The sequence below is a fragment of the Halichoerus grypus genome, chromosome 1 (assembly GCF_964656455.1).
Source record: "Halichoerus grypus chromosome 1, mHalGry1.hap1.1, whole genome shotgun sequence".
Lineage (NCBI taxonomy): Eukaryota > Metazoa > Chordata > Mammalia > Carnivora > Phocidae > Halichoerus > Halichoerus grypus.
Genome location: NC_135712.1, coordinates 152725760 through 152740704, shown reverse-complemented (window position 1 = coordinate 152740704; position 14945 = coordinate 152725760). Strand labels below are relative to the sequence as shown.

At 43.9% G+C, this 14945-nt stretch overlaps 1 protein-coding gene and 1 pseudogene across 2 annotated transcripts; one reads left to right on the top strand and one right to left on the bottom strand.

Annotated features, from left to right (window-relative positions):
- Nucleotides 1–2267: 2267 nt before the first annotated feature.
- LOC118522458 (E3 ubiquitin-protein ligase RNF138-like) lies at nucleotides 2268–3630 on the top strand (annotated as a pseudogene).
- A 5783-nt stretch (nucleotides 3631–9413) lies between these two features.
- Nucleotides 9414–14102, bottom strand: CCR4 (C-C motif chemokine receptor 4). Of its 2 annotated transcripts, none has more exons than XM_036071495.2 (2): nucleotides 14008–14102; nucleotides 9414–11962 (listed from the first exon to the last, which is right to left on the bottom strand). In XM_036071495.2, the coding sequence occupies exon 2, from the start codon at nucleotides 11885–11887 to the stop codon at nucleotides 10805–10807; it is 1083 nt and encodes a 360-aa protein (XP_035927388.1). In that variant the 5' UTR covers nucleotides 11888–11962; nucleotides 14008–14102; the 3' UTR covers nucleotides 9414–10804. The 2 variants fall into 2 exon arrangements, with proteins under 2 accessions (XP_035927388.1, XP_035927387.1); XM_036071494.2 differs by having other exon boundaries at nucleotides 9414–11934.
- Between the last annotated feature and the right edge of the window lie 843 nt (nucleotides 14103–14945).

The window sequence follows — 14945 nt, the reverse complement described above, 5'->3', positions numbered from 1 at the left end:
ATCGAATCTAGAAATCAATTTAGAAAGTATTGACATTTTTGAAAGATCTTTATTTTTTATTTATTTATTTATTTTTTTAGATTTTATTTATTTATTTGACAGAGAGAGAGAGACAGCGAGAGCAGGAACACAAGCAGGGGGGATGGGAGAGGGAGAAGCAGGCTTCCTGCTGAGCAGGGAGCCCGATGTGGGACTCGATCCCAGGACCCTGGGATCATGACCTGAGCCGAAGGCAGACGCTTAACGACTGAGCCACCCAGGTGCCCCTGAAAGATCTTTTTTTTTTTTTTTTTTTTTTTTTTTAAAGATTTTATTTATTTATTTGAGAGAGAGAGAGAGCGCAAGAGGGGGTAGGGTTAGAGGGAGAAGCAGACTCCCCGCCGAGCAGGGAGCCCGATGCGGGACTCGATCCCGGGACTCCGGGATCATGACCTGAGCCGAAGGCAGTCGCTTAACCAACTGAGCCACCCAGGCGCCCTGAAAGATCTTTAAAATACCAAATCTTCTAACCAGTGAGCACGGAATGTCCTTGTATTGATTTAGGGCTCCTCTAGCTTTCAGTACACATATCTTGCACTTTTTTTGGTTAAATTTATCTATGTTCTTGTACATGGAATTGTTTTCTGATTTCATGTTTGATTATTCATTGCCAGTATATAGAAATGGAATTGATTTTTTATATTGATGCTTTATCCCATAATTTGCTGAACTTATCTGTTCTAATACTTTTTTTTACTGATTCCTTAGATTATGTCATCTTATAGATATAGTTTTACTTGTTCCTTTCCAAACTGGATGCATTTTATTTCTTTTTCTTGCCTTTTTTCCCTACCAAGAACCTCCCGTACAATATGAATGGAAGGGGCAAGAGCAGATGTACTTGTCTTGTTCCTGATCTTATGAAGGGGAAGGCACTCAGTCTTTCACCATTAAATATGATGTTATGAACATTCTTTTTTTTTTTAAGATTTTATTTATTTATTTGACATAGAGAGAGAGAGAACAAGTAGGCAGAGAGGCAGGCAGGGGTAGAGGGAGAAGCAGGCTCCCCGCTGAGCAGGGAGTCCGATGCGGGACTCGATTCCAGGACCCTGGGATCATGACCTGAGCCAAAGGCAGCTGCTTAACCGGCTGAGCCACCCAGGTGCCCTGTTATGAACATTCTTGAGTAAGTCTTTAAGATTTTAAGGCTGAGGTCTTCATTTCACTTGAGTAAATACCTGGGTATAGAATCCCTGGATCACAGAGTAGGTATACGTTCAACTTTACAAAGAACTGTCAATCTATTTCCCAAAGTGGCTTTTGTACAGAACCATCTTTTAAATTTATTACATGTTATCTGTCATCTCAGTAAGTTTCAGAAGACAGGAAGACCCCCCCAAACTGTGAACTTTTGCTGCACCTCAATTAGAAGTCTTCCCAGTGAATAACTCAGCAATTCTGTGACCCTCAATAAGTTTTCAAGGCACACTGAAATGTGCCCTAATGTGCCCGTTCCCTCATAAGCTCACTCTTTGTCCACTGCACAAACCCTCTCTAACTCCTCCTCAGTTATTCCCCCACGAGGAGCCCAGCTGGACCACAAAATGCATCACCTGATCCACTGTTCACTTTGTTTACATGTGATATTTTCATGGTAATGTCATCAAAATTACGAGGAATCCCTCTAACCAAGGCCACCATGGAGAGGAAGCTGTACAGTGCACGATGATGGAGACGTTTTTCCTGCCTAGCTGGGCTCCAATTATAGTCTCGTTTATCTCCTGTGAGATCAAAAAAAGCAAACATTCTGCAGGCTCCTAGTGCTATCTCGTACACATCTCCCACCACGAACTCGGCTACACACTGATCTCTCTGAAGGCCGGCGTCATATCAGGATGAGCATCCACCTGCTCACCTCACCTGTGAGCCCCCTTTTTTAGACTATCTCTCTGTGGTTCATTAGTCAATTTCCATAATCACGAAGATCTCCTTTTTTTTCTTTTCTAAAATGGAAATATTTCTATTGTTTTGGCAGATTATGAAAGTAATCCATGTTTGTTTAAAGAAATAAAGAAGCCTGGAATGTATAAAGCATCATTCTTCCTTCTATGAAATGGCTAACATCAGTAATAGTTCGATAAATCCGGAAAAAAATTATTTTTAATGACTAACATTTTGGGGGTTAAGTTTAAGGTTTATCCTTCCAGGTTTTTAGAATGCTGTTAATAGTTCTCATAGAGAGTCTTATGATGGTAATCACCTGATCCCCCAATGCCTCCACCACCATGGCCAAGGAGCTCTCCACAGCCACATCCCACACCAAAGATGATTTTTACTACCCTGTCAGGAGGTGCTCAAAACGCCCATGAGGACCCAGCCTGACTGCAATGAGAGAGAGCGGAATACATTGTCTCCTCTGTCGTGGAGGTGTGACTAGAAGAGAGAGAGGCCTTAGACCTTGAAATTATCATGAGGAAGTTTTCCGGTAGGTGCAGATGCTGTGCAAAACAGATTAAATTCTACCACAGGAGGGGCGCCTGGGCGGCTCAGTCGTTAGGCGTCTGCCTTCGGCTCAGGTCATGGTCCCAGGGTCCTGGGATCGAGCCCCGCATCGGGCTCCCTGCTCGGCGGGAAGCCTGCTTCTCCCTCTCCCACTCCCCCTGCTTGTGATCCCTCTCTCGCTATGTTTCTCTCTGTCAAATAAATAAATAAAATCTTAAAAAAAAAAAAATTCTACCACATGAGACATCATTACAAATCTTGTAAGAAGTATCAAGATGAATATGGTGTTTTCTCTATCATTCCAAAATTTCAGATCTCTCAATATTCAGTAGGGAACAGTAATAGGAGTGAAAGATCTACATCTGATAATACAAAAACTTATAAAGAGAATAAAAGTTCTTTTTTTTTTTTTTTAAGTAGGCTCCATGCCCAACATGGGCCTTGAACTTGTGACTTCTGAGATCAAGAGTTGCATGATCAAATGACTGAGTCAGCCAGGCGCCCCTAATGAGTTTTTTGTTGTTGTTGTTGTTGTTTTAAGCAGGCTCTACATGGAGCCCAACACAGGCTTGAACTCAACCCTGAGATCAAGACCTGAGCCAAAAGCAAGAGTCCGACGTTTAACCAACTGAGCCAAGAACACAAGTTCTGGGCATCCCACCTTTAAGGGTCCCTTTTGTCAAGAATCACACTTTACCAGACAGCGTTTACTGGATTGCTGTAACTGTGATCACCTATTCCAGATCACTCCTGTGATGTGTCCTATTTGTGTGTCTCTTCCTTGGGGAGATCCTAGCCAGATTACTAAAAATTTTGTTAGTTGGGGTGCCCAGGTGGCTCAGTCAGTTAAGCATCCAACTCTTGATTTCGGCTGAGGTCATGCTCTCAGGGTCCTGGGATAGAGACCCGCCTCGGGCTCTGCGCTCAGCAAAGAATCTGCTTATTCCCCTCCCTCTGCTCCTCCCCCTGCTCACATTCTTTCTCTCTCTCTCTCTTTCAAATAAATAAATGAATAAAATCTTTTTTAAAAATTCATTAAAAATTTTGTTAGTCATCTATCAAAGATGTCAGTTTGATTATGGAGAATTTGTGAATCCTCAGCTAGATAAGGAAAGCTAATATCAAACTTTTCAAGTAAACATCTGAAGGCTATAGACATCTCAGCGTCTTTGTACCTGCAAGTACTGTCTTTAAGGGGAAAACCACATGAAGTCACCTTTCAATAACACAATGTGTCTATTAGTAATTCAGTCTAAAAAATAAAATAAAATAAAATGCTGTTAATACGTCATGGACATTTCTGCATGATAATAGGTATCTAGCTGGAAAGCATTCTTTTTAATAGCATCACATTCCATAGTATGGATACACAGTAATTAATTATTTTTTTATTATTAAATATTTCAACCATATAGAAAAGTACTGAGAATAATGGCATAAACAGGGTGCCTGGGTGGCTCAGTTGGTTAAGCGACTGCCTTCAGCTCAGGTCATGATCCTGGAGTCCCTGGATCGAGTCCCACATCGGGCTCCCTGCTCGGCAGGGAGTCTGCTTCTCCCTCTGACCCTCCCCCCTCTCATGTGTTCTCTCTCATTCTCTCTCTCTCAAATAAATAAATAAAATCTTTAAAAAAAAAAAAATAATGGCATAAACATGCATGTGCCACTTAGTTATTAGAGAAAATGTTCAACTGCATATAAACATTTTCCCCAGTTTGTTATTTGTCTTCTGATTTCTCTTTTGGTGATGTTTGTGTTATGCATATTTTTATATTCACATAGTTGAATTTATTAATCTTTTCTTTAAGGCTTCTGAATTTGAGAAAGGCCTTGCCCATGCCGAAATTATGAGGAAATTCTCCTGTTTTTCCTATTAGAACTTTTATTGTTCAACTTTTACATTTAAATATATTTTTGAGGTTTAACCATGTACAGTGTGATGTAAGAATCAAGCTTAATTTTTTTCCTCAGATGATAGTCCATTTGGCTCACTCCTTAAATAAGAAATTTATTGTATCCCCCACTTGATTTAAAATGCCATCTTTAATATATGCTAAATTCCCATGTATGTTTTGATCTAATACTAGATTTCTCATTCTGTTCCACTCAATTTTCTGGTCCATTGCCGTACTATTTTAATTAACTAATTAATTTAATATACATAGTAATTTATAATATAGACATCCTTATTGCTCTTCTTTTCAGAGTGTTCATTTTTTGTTCATTTTCACAGAAGCTTTTAAATCAGTGTATGTAGTTCTTTTTAAAGAACCACTGATGTGTCTTGAAGAATAACATTGGATTTAATCATTTAACTTAGGAAGATCTGACGTTTTTATAACGTTGAGTCCTCTTGCAAAAGAGCATCTAGGCCTTTTCATCCACATCATTTTGGTGTTCAGCAATAGTGCTTTAAAGTGGGGGTTTTTCATATATTTATATCTATTTCCTATATATTTCATATGTATAATATGTATCTTTTTTTTTTTTTAAGATCTTGTTTATTTATTTGACAGAGAGATAGACAGCGAGAAAGCGAACACAAGCAGGGGGAGTGGGAGAGGGTGAAGCAGGCTTCCCGCGGAGCAGGGAGCCCGATGCGGGGCTCGATCCCAGGACCCTGGGACCGTGACCTGAGCCGAAGGCAGACACAACGACTGAGCCACCCAGGCGCCTCTATAATATGTATCTTAATTAGGATTTTTTTTTTCTATTCTCTTTTAAAATGCAGGTCTGGTTTTCCATCACATCTTCTAACTAGTAGTTATTTGTAAATATAAATATAATTGAGTTTTATGTATTAGCACTTTCCCCTATTAACTCACTTAATTATCTTGTTATTCATAATAGTTCTTTCCGGTGATTCTCTTGTGTTTTCCAGTTATTCAATACTATCATTACAACTAGAGATACTTTGTCTTTTCTTTTCCAATCTTAGAACAGTTTTAAGTTTACAAAAAATCACGAAGAAAGTACAAACAGTTCCCATGCACCCCACATGCAATTTCCTGCATGGTGTGTTATATTTAATGCACCAATATTGATACATTATTATTAACTAATGCCCATACTTTATTCAGATTTCCTTAGTTTTTAGCTAATGTCCTTTTCCGTTCCAGAACTAATTCATTTAGTTGTCTTCTCTCTTTAGGCTCCTCTTGCCTGTGACAATTTCTTAGACTTTCCTTGTTTTTGATGACATTCAGTTTTGAAAGGTACTGTGCAGGTATTTTGTCAACTTGCCCCCTTTTCCACTTTTTATACGACTGATTTCTTTCTCTTAGAGCATGGAGCTAGCATATTCAGTATGATGTTTGGTAGAAGTGATAGCAGGCTTTCTTTTCTTCTGTTTTTAGCTGGACTACCTCTGGAGTGCCCCAGGAAGCATTTTGAGCTGAGGTTGATATATTGGGTCATGGTAATAAAATATTATATTCCTACACTTCTATCCTACCCTGATGATAGTGTTATTTTTCTTAGTGACTAGCTTTGGGTTGTTAAGCATGTTTGTGTCAGCAGCTCCTGATCTTCATGGTGCACCCCTCCCTCAGGAAACAGGTGTTTGCAGGCTGTATGAAGTCTGTCCCGCCGCCCCTCGGACTGCCCTTTTCTTCACCTTCTCCCCCATAATTCTTGCCTGAGAGTGGCTGCTTTTAGTAGCTCTTACATATATTTTGAAGTCTGAGAAACTATCTCTCTCCGAGTTTGACTGAAAATGGAGTTTGTGGGGCACCTGGCTGGCTCAGTCGGTAGAACATGTGACTCTTGATCTCAGGGTCATGAGTTCGAGCCCCACCCTGGGTGTGGAGCCTACTTAAAAAGAATTTTTAAAAATGGAGTTTGTGGGCTTTTTAATACATTCTTCTTGCTGTTATTTTATAGGTCCTAGAGAAGGCGAAAATGCAGACTTCTGCAATTGTGCTCATAGCAAAAGTTTTAATGAAGTAATTTTTGACCCAAAGAACACCCACTGATTTCTGGAACTAGGAGGCAATTCAATCAATCTTTGAACTCTGTCACACAAAGTTTTATTAGAAACATAGTGGGGATTTTGGAGAGAAGACTGCTGAACTTTGTGTAGTGAAATAGAAACTTGAATTGCCAGTATAGAGGGCTTAATTAAGAGATAAGGAAATTCACTCATTCACTAGAAAATAATTGAACAACTGCTTTGTGCTAGGCATTTTGCCAGGCAGTTAGGTAGTGGTTACCGTTGGAGTTAGTTTAATTCATGATTAGAATATTATTCCCCCTGAACCTCAGTTTCTTGGGGTAAACCCAACCTTATCTACTTTACAATGAAGCTCAATTGAGTTTCAGTATATGAAAACACTTGGTGGATTTCTGCTTTTCTGAAAGGGGAATTTGGAGCCATTATAAGCTTTTAAGGAGTAAAGTATTGTGACCACAAAAAATGGGTGGAGCTTGTGTCTGGTTCATTTGAGTCCAGGAAGTCACTGATGGGTACGGAATATAGGATGTCAGGAGGCTATAGCACAAGCAAAGGTGGAGATGGTCCATGACCACAACAGTAGTGGAAAGGGAGATGCCTCTGGGAGTGAGGCAGGCAAATTATGGGGGCAAAGGTGCAATTGACAAATGGAAGCATAAGAACCAAGAGTCAGACGGGGTTGATGGCCAGGGAGCAATGAATGAAGGACATCCCCGGGGCAGAGATTATGCCTTTTCATTTCCCCACACCTGGGGGTCAATTTCCATTTGTATTAGGGGCTCACTTGCCCCTGTGTGATCCTGAAGTCCTCGTTGTAGACTGGGGTTCCTGAAAACAGCCTCTGAGACTCTGAGATTAGCATACGGCAGATTGAATGGGGAGTCGTCCTGGGAACAACATCTATGAGGGCGTGAAGGAAGCAAGACTGAACAACAGGAAAAATTGCATTAGCATGTGGCCGCAACAGATGCCCCAGCTAATCGTACAGGGTGCTTGGAATTGGAAGGGCCTGTCAGAGTTGTCCCAAATTAAGGCAAGAGGGCAAGTATTTATTTTGCTGCTGCCTCCCACCCCCCACATATTCTCTTTTAACTACCCAAACCACTCCTCCCCCAACCCCCCGCCGACCACACAGTATGCTCTTAACACCACTTGCCTTTCCATCAGCCTCGAATGTCCTTCCCCCCTTCTGTTCATCAAAATCACGGTCCTGGGGTGCCTGGGTGGCTCAGATGGCTAAGTGTCTGCCTTCAGCTCAGGTCATGATCCCAGGGTCCTGGGATCGAGCCCCGCATCAGGCTTCCTACTCCGCAGGAAGCCTGCTTATCCCTTTCCCACTCCCCCTGCTTGTGTTCCCTCTTTCGCTGTGTCTCTCTCTGTCAAATAAATAAATAAAATCTTTAAAAAAAAAACAAAATTACGGTCCTTTTAAAAGCTAATTGTATGCTGAAATTGGAAATTGAACCCATTTCTCCTTCCCCGGAAGTCCCAAAGCATTGTGTTTGTTGCTCTGTTGTCCTATCTGTCCTGCTTGCATTCGAGTTGATCTAGTGTTTGTGTTTTCCCTTTAGCAGATTGTAAATTCCACAAGCTTCCTCCTTTATCCTATTAGTCTCTCCGTAACCCGGCATCCTGCTTAGCACAAAATAGACATTCAACCAACTGGAACTAATTGCAGCCAATGTTCCAAACTATGAAGAGAGTTTCTCAAGGAAAATCTCCCGAAGGGTCTGAAGACCATTTGCCAACACCCAGTATTTTTTTCTTCTCCCAGAAAGAAGATGACATGTATTTATTCGGTAGAATTTGAGTGCCTACTATGGGACAGATACTCACAGGGCTATTGCCCAGGGTTCTTGAGATAAACTTCACAGGCTATCAAACTAATCATTTAAAAACGTGCAATTCAGCGGCACGTAGTATGTTCACGGTGTTGCGTAACCACCACGACTGTTGTTCTTAAACAAATTGCACCGAGTCTGCGTTCCCCAGAAGCTGGGCATGTTGCCAAGAGGAAGGGATGGGTCCAGTGTCTGAGAACGGAGAGTTAACCTCCCCTTTGTGGTACTACCTTTGTGTGGAAATCGCGCTGGCTTGTTTTCACGTTTCTGGTGCTGAATGGGAAGACACTTTCTTGTCAGTGTTCTGAGAGTGTCATGTCGGGGTGTCACTGGAGCTTCCAAATTCCCCATCCTGAGGGAATCCGCCCAAGCTCTGGGACAAGGGAAGGCCTGAGGGTCTTGAGGTGATGGATGACCCCCCTCAGGACGAGGGACGGCAGCGGGCAGACTGCACCCCACCCTGTCTACCACTGTGTGCTCAGAGGGACAAAGGGACAGTGAAACCCCTTCAGTCCATCTGTCTTTCGGGGCCCTAAAATTTCCCTCTTGCTGTGATTAAATGAATACCATTACAAGCTCTGTCAGGGAATAATCATCTTTCTTTCCATCACCCTGGAATATATTCCGCTTTACAGATGAGGGAAAACTGAGGCTGAAAGTAATGTGTTCAGGTTCACACGGGAGTGCAGAGCTAGGATTTGCAGGCCGGGTGGGGCAGGCCACACGAAGGGAGGTTTTCTGGGGAAACCGCCCGTGAACCCAGCCTAGCCCTCCCTGCCATGCATCCCAGCCTCCTGGCCACTGCTGCCCATGGCGCCACCCCCCCGCCCCACGTGGCTGCCTAGACAGGTTGCCCTCTGGTTCCTCCCGCTGCCAGCCCAGTGCACCACACCCACATCAGCTGGCATCCGCAGCCCCGTCAGGAAACCGAACACAGGGCGCCTGGGTGGCTCAGTCGGTTAAGCGTTTGCCTTGGGCTCCGGTGATGATCCTGGGTGGTGAGATCGAGTCCCACGACCAGCTCCCTGCTCAGCGGGGAATCTGTTTCTCCCTCTCCCTCTGCTCATGCTATCTCTCGCAAATAAATAAATAAATAAATAAATAAATAAATAAAAGGAAACCAAATACAAACAGGATCAGGAAAAAAGGCTCTGTGGGACTATATACAAGTTTATTTTTGTCTATAAAGGCAACATCCACTTACCCTTCTAAAATCACTTCTCTGAAAACCAACTTTCTGGAAATGCGTCCTTTATAAATGTAGAGCATGTAATAATGTGTAAATTTACAGAAGCATTTGAACAGATAACTCAGTTAATAGTTTGCAAGACAGGTTTTTCTGGGGGGAGGGATTACAGGTCTCTCCCGACTTGATTAAAGTCTCTACTTAATTCTGATTAATTAAGGCTGGAAGAACAGAAATTTATTTTAATGGTGTCAAACAATTAATTACATGATTATGACTTGTAAGAAATGACTGAAATTTTGAGTCATCCAACAGTTAAAAAGGAGGCCAATATTTTAAAAGACAGGATGACATTTTTCACAACTTCATAATTTTTTGATGGTCCAGTTTATGCCACATCAGTAATAACCATTAGTTGATTATTCTTGCCTCGCTTGATGGCAGGCACTTCAAACTTATTAAGGAAGCATTGTCATACTTTATTAGCCCTCGTTATTTTTAGTTTTGAAGGTTCTGTTTGTACACGAATAAGAGACCCTAAATAAATGTATCTGCACCTACATATTATTTGTGAAATTTGAATATTCATCTGTTATAATTAAAACAAAACATGCTCACAAGCATATGAAAGTGTGTTTGAATCTCCACAAATGTGTTTGGATCTTTTAATGCCTTGTATTTCACGTTTGGAAATCAGACCACGCTAATGCCTTCACATCCTTATACTTGTAATCAGCATCAAAAGTTTGGCTTCCATTAACAAATCATCCTTTAAAATAAAAGACTCAAGATCCAGGTTCATTACTTCGCTATTTGTTTCTGAGTACACCTGGCTTCCGGGAATATACCATGCTTCGGATATATTATTAGAAAAACCCTAGGACGGCATGCCAAAGTTTTCTGTATTGTTCCACAAAAGCTAGAAGTTCATTAAAAGGGCCCATTTTTCACAGCGAGCAGCAAGGAGTAGCAATTGATTGCACCAGTCAATCCTCCACAGTTCCTCCTGGAGAACGGCATCAGTTCGAGTTAGAAGGGAATGAATGGTCCTTCCCTTACAGGATTATGGATAGCCTCACTGAAATGCTGCTTAGCGCTCTCCTTCGGTTTACTCATCCCTGCAGGCAGGCCATGAGAGAGGAGGGCTGCCGCAGCCCCATTGAGCTCTTCCTGCACTGAACTCGCCTGTGGCAAGAGGAAAAGCTGACTGCGGGGTGAGAAGCCCGCGCTTGGCTGTGGATGTAAGTCTCCTTCCCGCCACTTGCTCAGGAACTCTTACTATAATACAATTTTAAGCTCTTGACACGGGACGCTCGACTCCATCTTTTGCCTCTTCGTTTTCTACAGAGCATCATGGAGATCGTGATCCCCAGTGGACTGCGTGTAGGACGAGCTGGGAGTGTCAGGCGGGTAGAGTTGGAGGACCCTGCAATATTGGCAGAGCATGAACGGCCCCCTGCAGGTTTTAAAGAGCTGTACGATGTACTTGCGGAATTTCTCCCCTAGGAAAAAGTAGATGACTGGATTGAGGCAGCAGTGGACGAAAGCCAGGGTCTCTGTGGCCTGAATGGCATAGTCCAGGTGCCTTTCAAAGGTGCAATCCTGAAGGACCTGCAGTTCCACCAATGTGTCCAGGAAGAGCACCACATTGTAAGGTGCCCAGAACCCCAGGAAGAGGGCCACCACAGCAAAGACCATCCTCACCGCCTTGCTCTTCTTCTCGTTTTTGCAGTGCTGCAATGTCCTGATGATCATGGAGTAGCAGAACAGCATGGTGCCCAAGGGAACCACCAGTCCAAGAATGTTGATCTCCAGGGAGCTCAGCACCTTCCACCTCGTGGACTTGAGAGAGTACTTGGTTTTGCAGTAGGTATGGTTGCGCTCAGTATAACAGGTGCTGAATAAAAGGCCTGGAAGGGAGGCCAGGACAGCCACGGACCACGTGGCCAAGCTGGTGATGACCCCATAAGTCAGGGTCCTCGCTCTCAAGGAAAACACCGCATGCACAATCGCCAGGTATCTGTCGATGCTCATGAGCATGATGAAGAAGATGCCACTGTAAAAGCCCACCAAGTACATCCAGGAAATAATCTTGCAGAGACCTAGTCCGAAAACCCACTGGTCTGCAGCATAGTAGCCCCAGAAAGGGAGGGAGAGCACGAAGAGCAGGTCCGAGATGGCAAGGTTGAGCAGGTACACGTCCGTCATGGACTTGAGCCTCTTGTACTTGAACAGGACCACAACCACCACAGAATTTCCAAGGAGACCAAACAGAAAGACCAGGGAGTAGAGAGGGGGCAGGAAGAGCTCCCCAAACGCCTTGATGCCTTCTTTGGTGCAAGGCTTGGGGATGTTTTCGTAGAGATAGTAATTGCTGTAGACGCTTTCATCCAGGGTGGTGTCCGCTATATCCGTGGGGTTCATTGTCAAATCTACCAGCACCTTGACTCAGGTCTGAGCCCAACCAGAAGCTAACGAGGGGAAGAGCAAACAAGATTTCTGTAAGAACAAAACCAAATCAAAGTGGTGCTGAATACAGAGCATAGTTGCTTAATATTTTGCCCCGGATCATCACACACCCTTCCCAACCTTCCCAAGTTGAAGGGCTCCATTCCCCACAGGGCAGTGCAGCCAAATGGAAGGACGCTGCCCTTGGGAGTTTAGCAGATTCCACGTTCCAGCTCTGCCCCTTTTCTATCCCTCTGAGGGGAGCTTCCGTTCTCTCATTTGTAAGTGGGGACAGAAAAACCTCCTTCTTGAGGAGGTTTTTTCAAGGATGCATTTCTAAATAGTAGTCTGCAGTTACTGAATCATTTGCAGGCCAGTTGAGATTTCCAACAGTCCTACACCCAGAACCACCTTTGTGACATAAGAGCAAAAGAAAAAACAAAAAGATGAAAAATCTACGCAGGTTTCCCCTTCAGATTATAGCTCCCAAAATTCATGAATTGCTTAGACAATCATTGGGCTAGAAGGTTCGTCACCTGCCTTTATATAAAAATTCTAATTCCTCCTGCAACCTTGACACATAGATTTCAAAGTACGTTCCCTGGTATTGTGCATTGAATCCTAATTCCATGCTCCTGTCCCCCACCACCCTCCCAACAAAAATCAGGCGCTCTAAGCCAAGCAAGCATACCGAACCGTGGTGTAGATGACTCATGAAAGCTTCCGAGAGGTTAAATGAGGCCACACAGCTATATGCAGAACTTTTCTTTGGGCCCCAAGTCCCGGTAGGGGCTGGTTGGGTGGTAGGGGACTCTGATCTATGGTGTTTGCTGGTTTCTGTGGTGCAGATATTTCCACCATGGCAAAATTCCAGCTACCAACCACCTCACAAAATTCCTGAATCTTAGCAGTCCTGAGTTGGTGCAAGTTGTCTCTGGCATACACCACCCGGTCCCCTGTTCATTCTAGAACACCATCTTAGATGGGAACATGCCTGGCCTTCCAGGCTCCTTCTGGGCCAGTCTGATGCTAAGGCCCTTCTGAAGGCGGCAGCACTCAGATCATTTTGCAGCACTCAGATGGTAACTTGAGGGAACTTTTTGGTCTTTTCATCAAAACTGCATGCAAAAATCAGTCCTGTGCACGGAATCCCATCACAGAGGGAATTAGCCTGACAGACCTCGAAAAGGCACATCAGAGCCAGAAATGAAATCCCTCTATCTCCCAACCACCCTCATTTCCTATCTAAATGGGCAGGTGAAGAGGTTAAAACCTTCTTAAAGTTAAAACCTTCTTAAACCTTCACATGTTCACATGTGAATCAGAGCAATTCAGGGATGAAGGGCTTTCTGACTCAAGGCTACTTCCTCTTGCTTCCTTCTTAATGGCAGCCTGTGTTCCTTATTACAATACTGTTTGGTAATTCACATCTCCTCCCTACCACCCTCACCACCACAAGCCCAAACACTCAAACGACAAACTATGTTTGGTTTCTCAAGAGAGAGATTTGGATCTCCTCCTGCAAACAGATAACTGAAGACCTGGGGCATTGCAGAGCCCCTGAAACAATGTTGTAAAATGATTATCAATTCTAGTTAAATAAATAACAATCCTAGTCTCTCTCCACCATTTTGCTTGTGAAAGGTTAAGGAATAGACGAAGCTGAGGAGTTAAGAAATTATCAGGAGAACAAAAAAAGGAAACACAGCTGGTAAGTGGTGGGAATCAGCCTTATTTGCTTTCTTGGCCTGGGAATCTTGATAGAAGCAAGAAGCAGAAAAATGTGGATGTTTGATAAAAAAAAATTATCTGTGTATTCTGAGCATGTGGACTTGGGCCAGAGGTGCGCAGGGAGAGAGCCCTGCGTCTACGAATGCCCCTCAGACGAGGGCTCGGAGGATGTGAGTAGAAGTAGATGGTGTGTGAGCTCCAAGACAAGAGCCCGCTGGGAGCCCCAGAGTGCCCGAGATGCCTGAGTGTTGGGACTGGGTGGGCAGCGGGCCAGCTTACAGCACTTCCAAAGTCCACACACCTGTCCAGTGTCTAGAGAGCAGTGTGTGGCCTGAGGCCCTGGGAATGGCCCCGTCCCCACTTACCTTGCTTTTCTGACAGTGGTTCTGAGGAAGGTCTGTGAGCCAGTGCCAGGCTTGCTCGAGAAGCACAGCGCTAAGAAAGACAGGTGCCTTTGAAGGGCGCGTGGCTTCCTGTGAGCACCAGCTCTATCCCTCACCCATCTATGCTGAGTTCAAGTGGGTTTTTTTGATAGAAGTAAGAAGCAGAAAACGAGTGACTCAGAGTCACTCATTTCCCCAAACTGAAAGCTAGGAAGGTTTGCTCTCTCCTAGATTAAAGAGGAAAATGAAGTAAGTTTTCTTTTAAAAGAGAAACTTCTGGATTTTTAAACATTTATTTGCTGGATTTTTAATTTAAAAAAATTGCCTTTGGCCGGCTACCTGCAGTAGAAATGATCTTTATGTTCTGGATCAGTGGGCCGTCCGTTGTTTGCCTCCGGAGGTCGTGCAGTGGTGGGCAACCACGATGTGCCATATCCTCCAACAAGTGGGATCTGAGGAGGCCAGAGGGGGAGGCCAGACACATGCAGGAGAAAGGGTAACCAGAGGGGAGAAACGCGGATGTGAATGTGTGTGTCCAGGAGGGAATCGGAGGGCTTTAGTCAACCACGTTCAATAACTGGGTGTAACGTGGCATCCGACAACCTAGCTTCAAGCCCCCTTTGCAACAGGAAGACCCCTCCCCACAGCCCTCTACCTGGAAATCGTGGGGCTCCCACTGACAGTGATCGTGGCCGAGTCCCTCTGAGTTCACGTGGCAGTCACAGCCAAGCGGCGGACAGCAGTCCTATCTTCTGTCGGTCACCGCCTCAGCTTCTGCCGGCTTCCAGACGTCTTCCCTCTACTGTCTACAGTTGCTTAGCTCTCCAGTTCGGCTTAAAAGAGCCACAAAGGTCATTTTCCCTAAGGAGTTTGCAGGAAAAGGAATGAAAAAACTGAGCCAGAGCCACGTTTATCACCCT

Bases quoted from the DNA above. Each gene is read 5' to 3' on its own strand.
- CCR4 (XM_036071495.2), bottom strand. From the start codon at position 11,887: ATGAACCCCACGGATATAGCGGACACCACCCTGGATGAAAGCGTCTAC.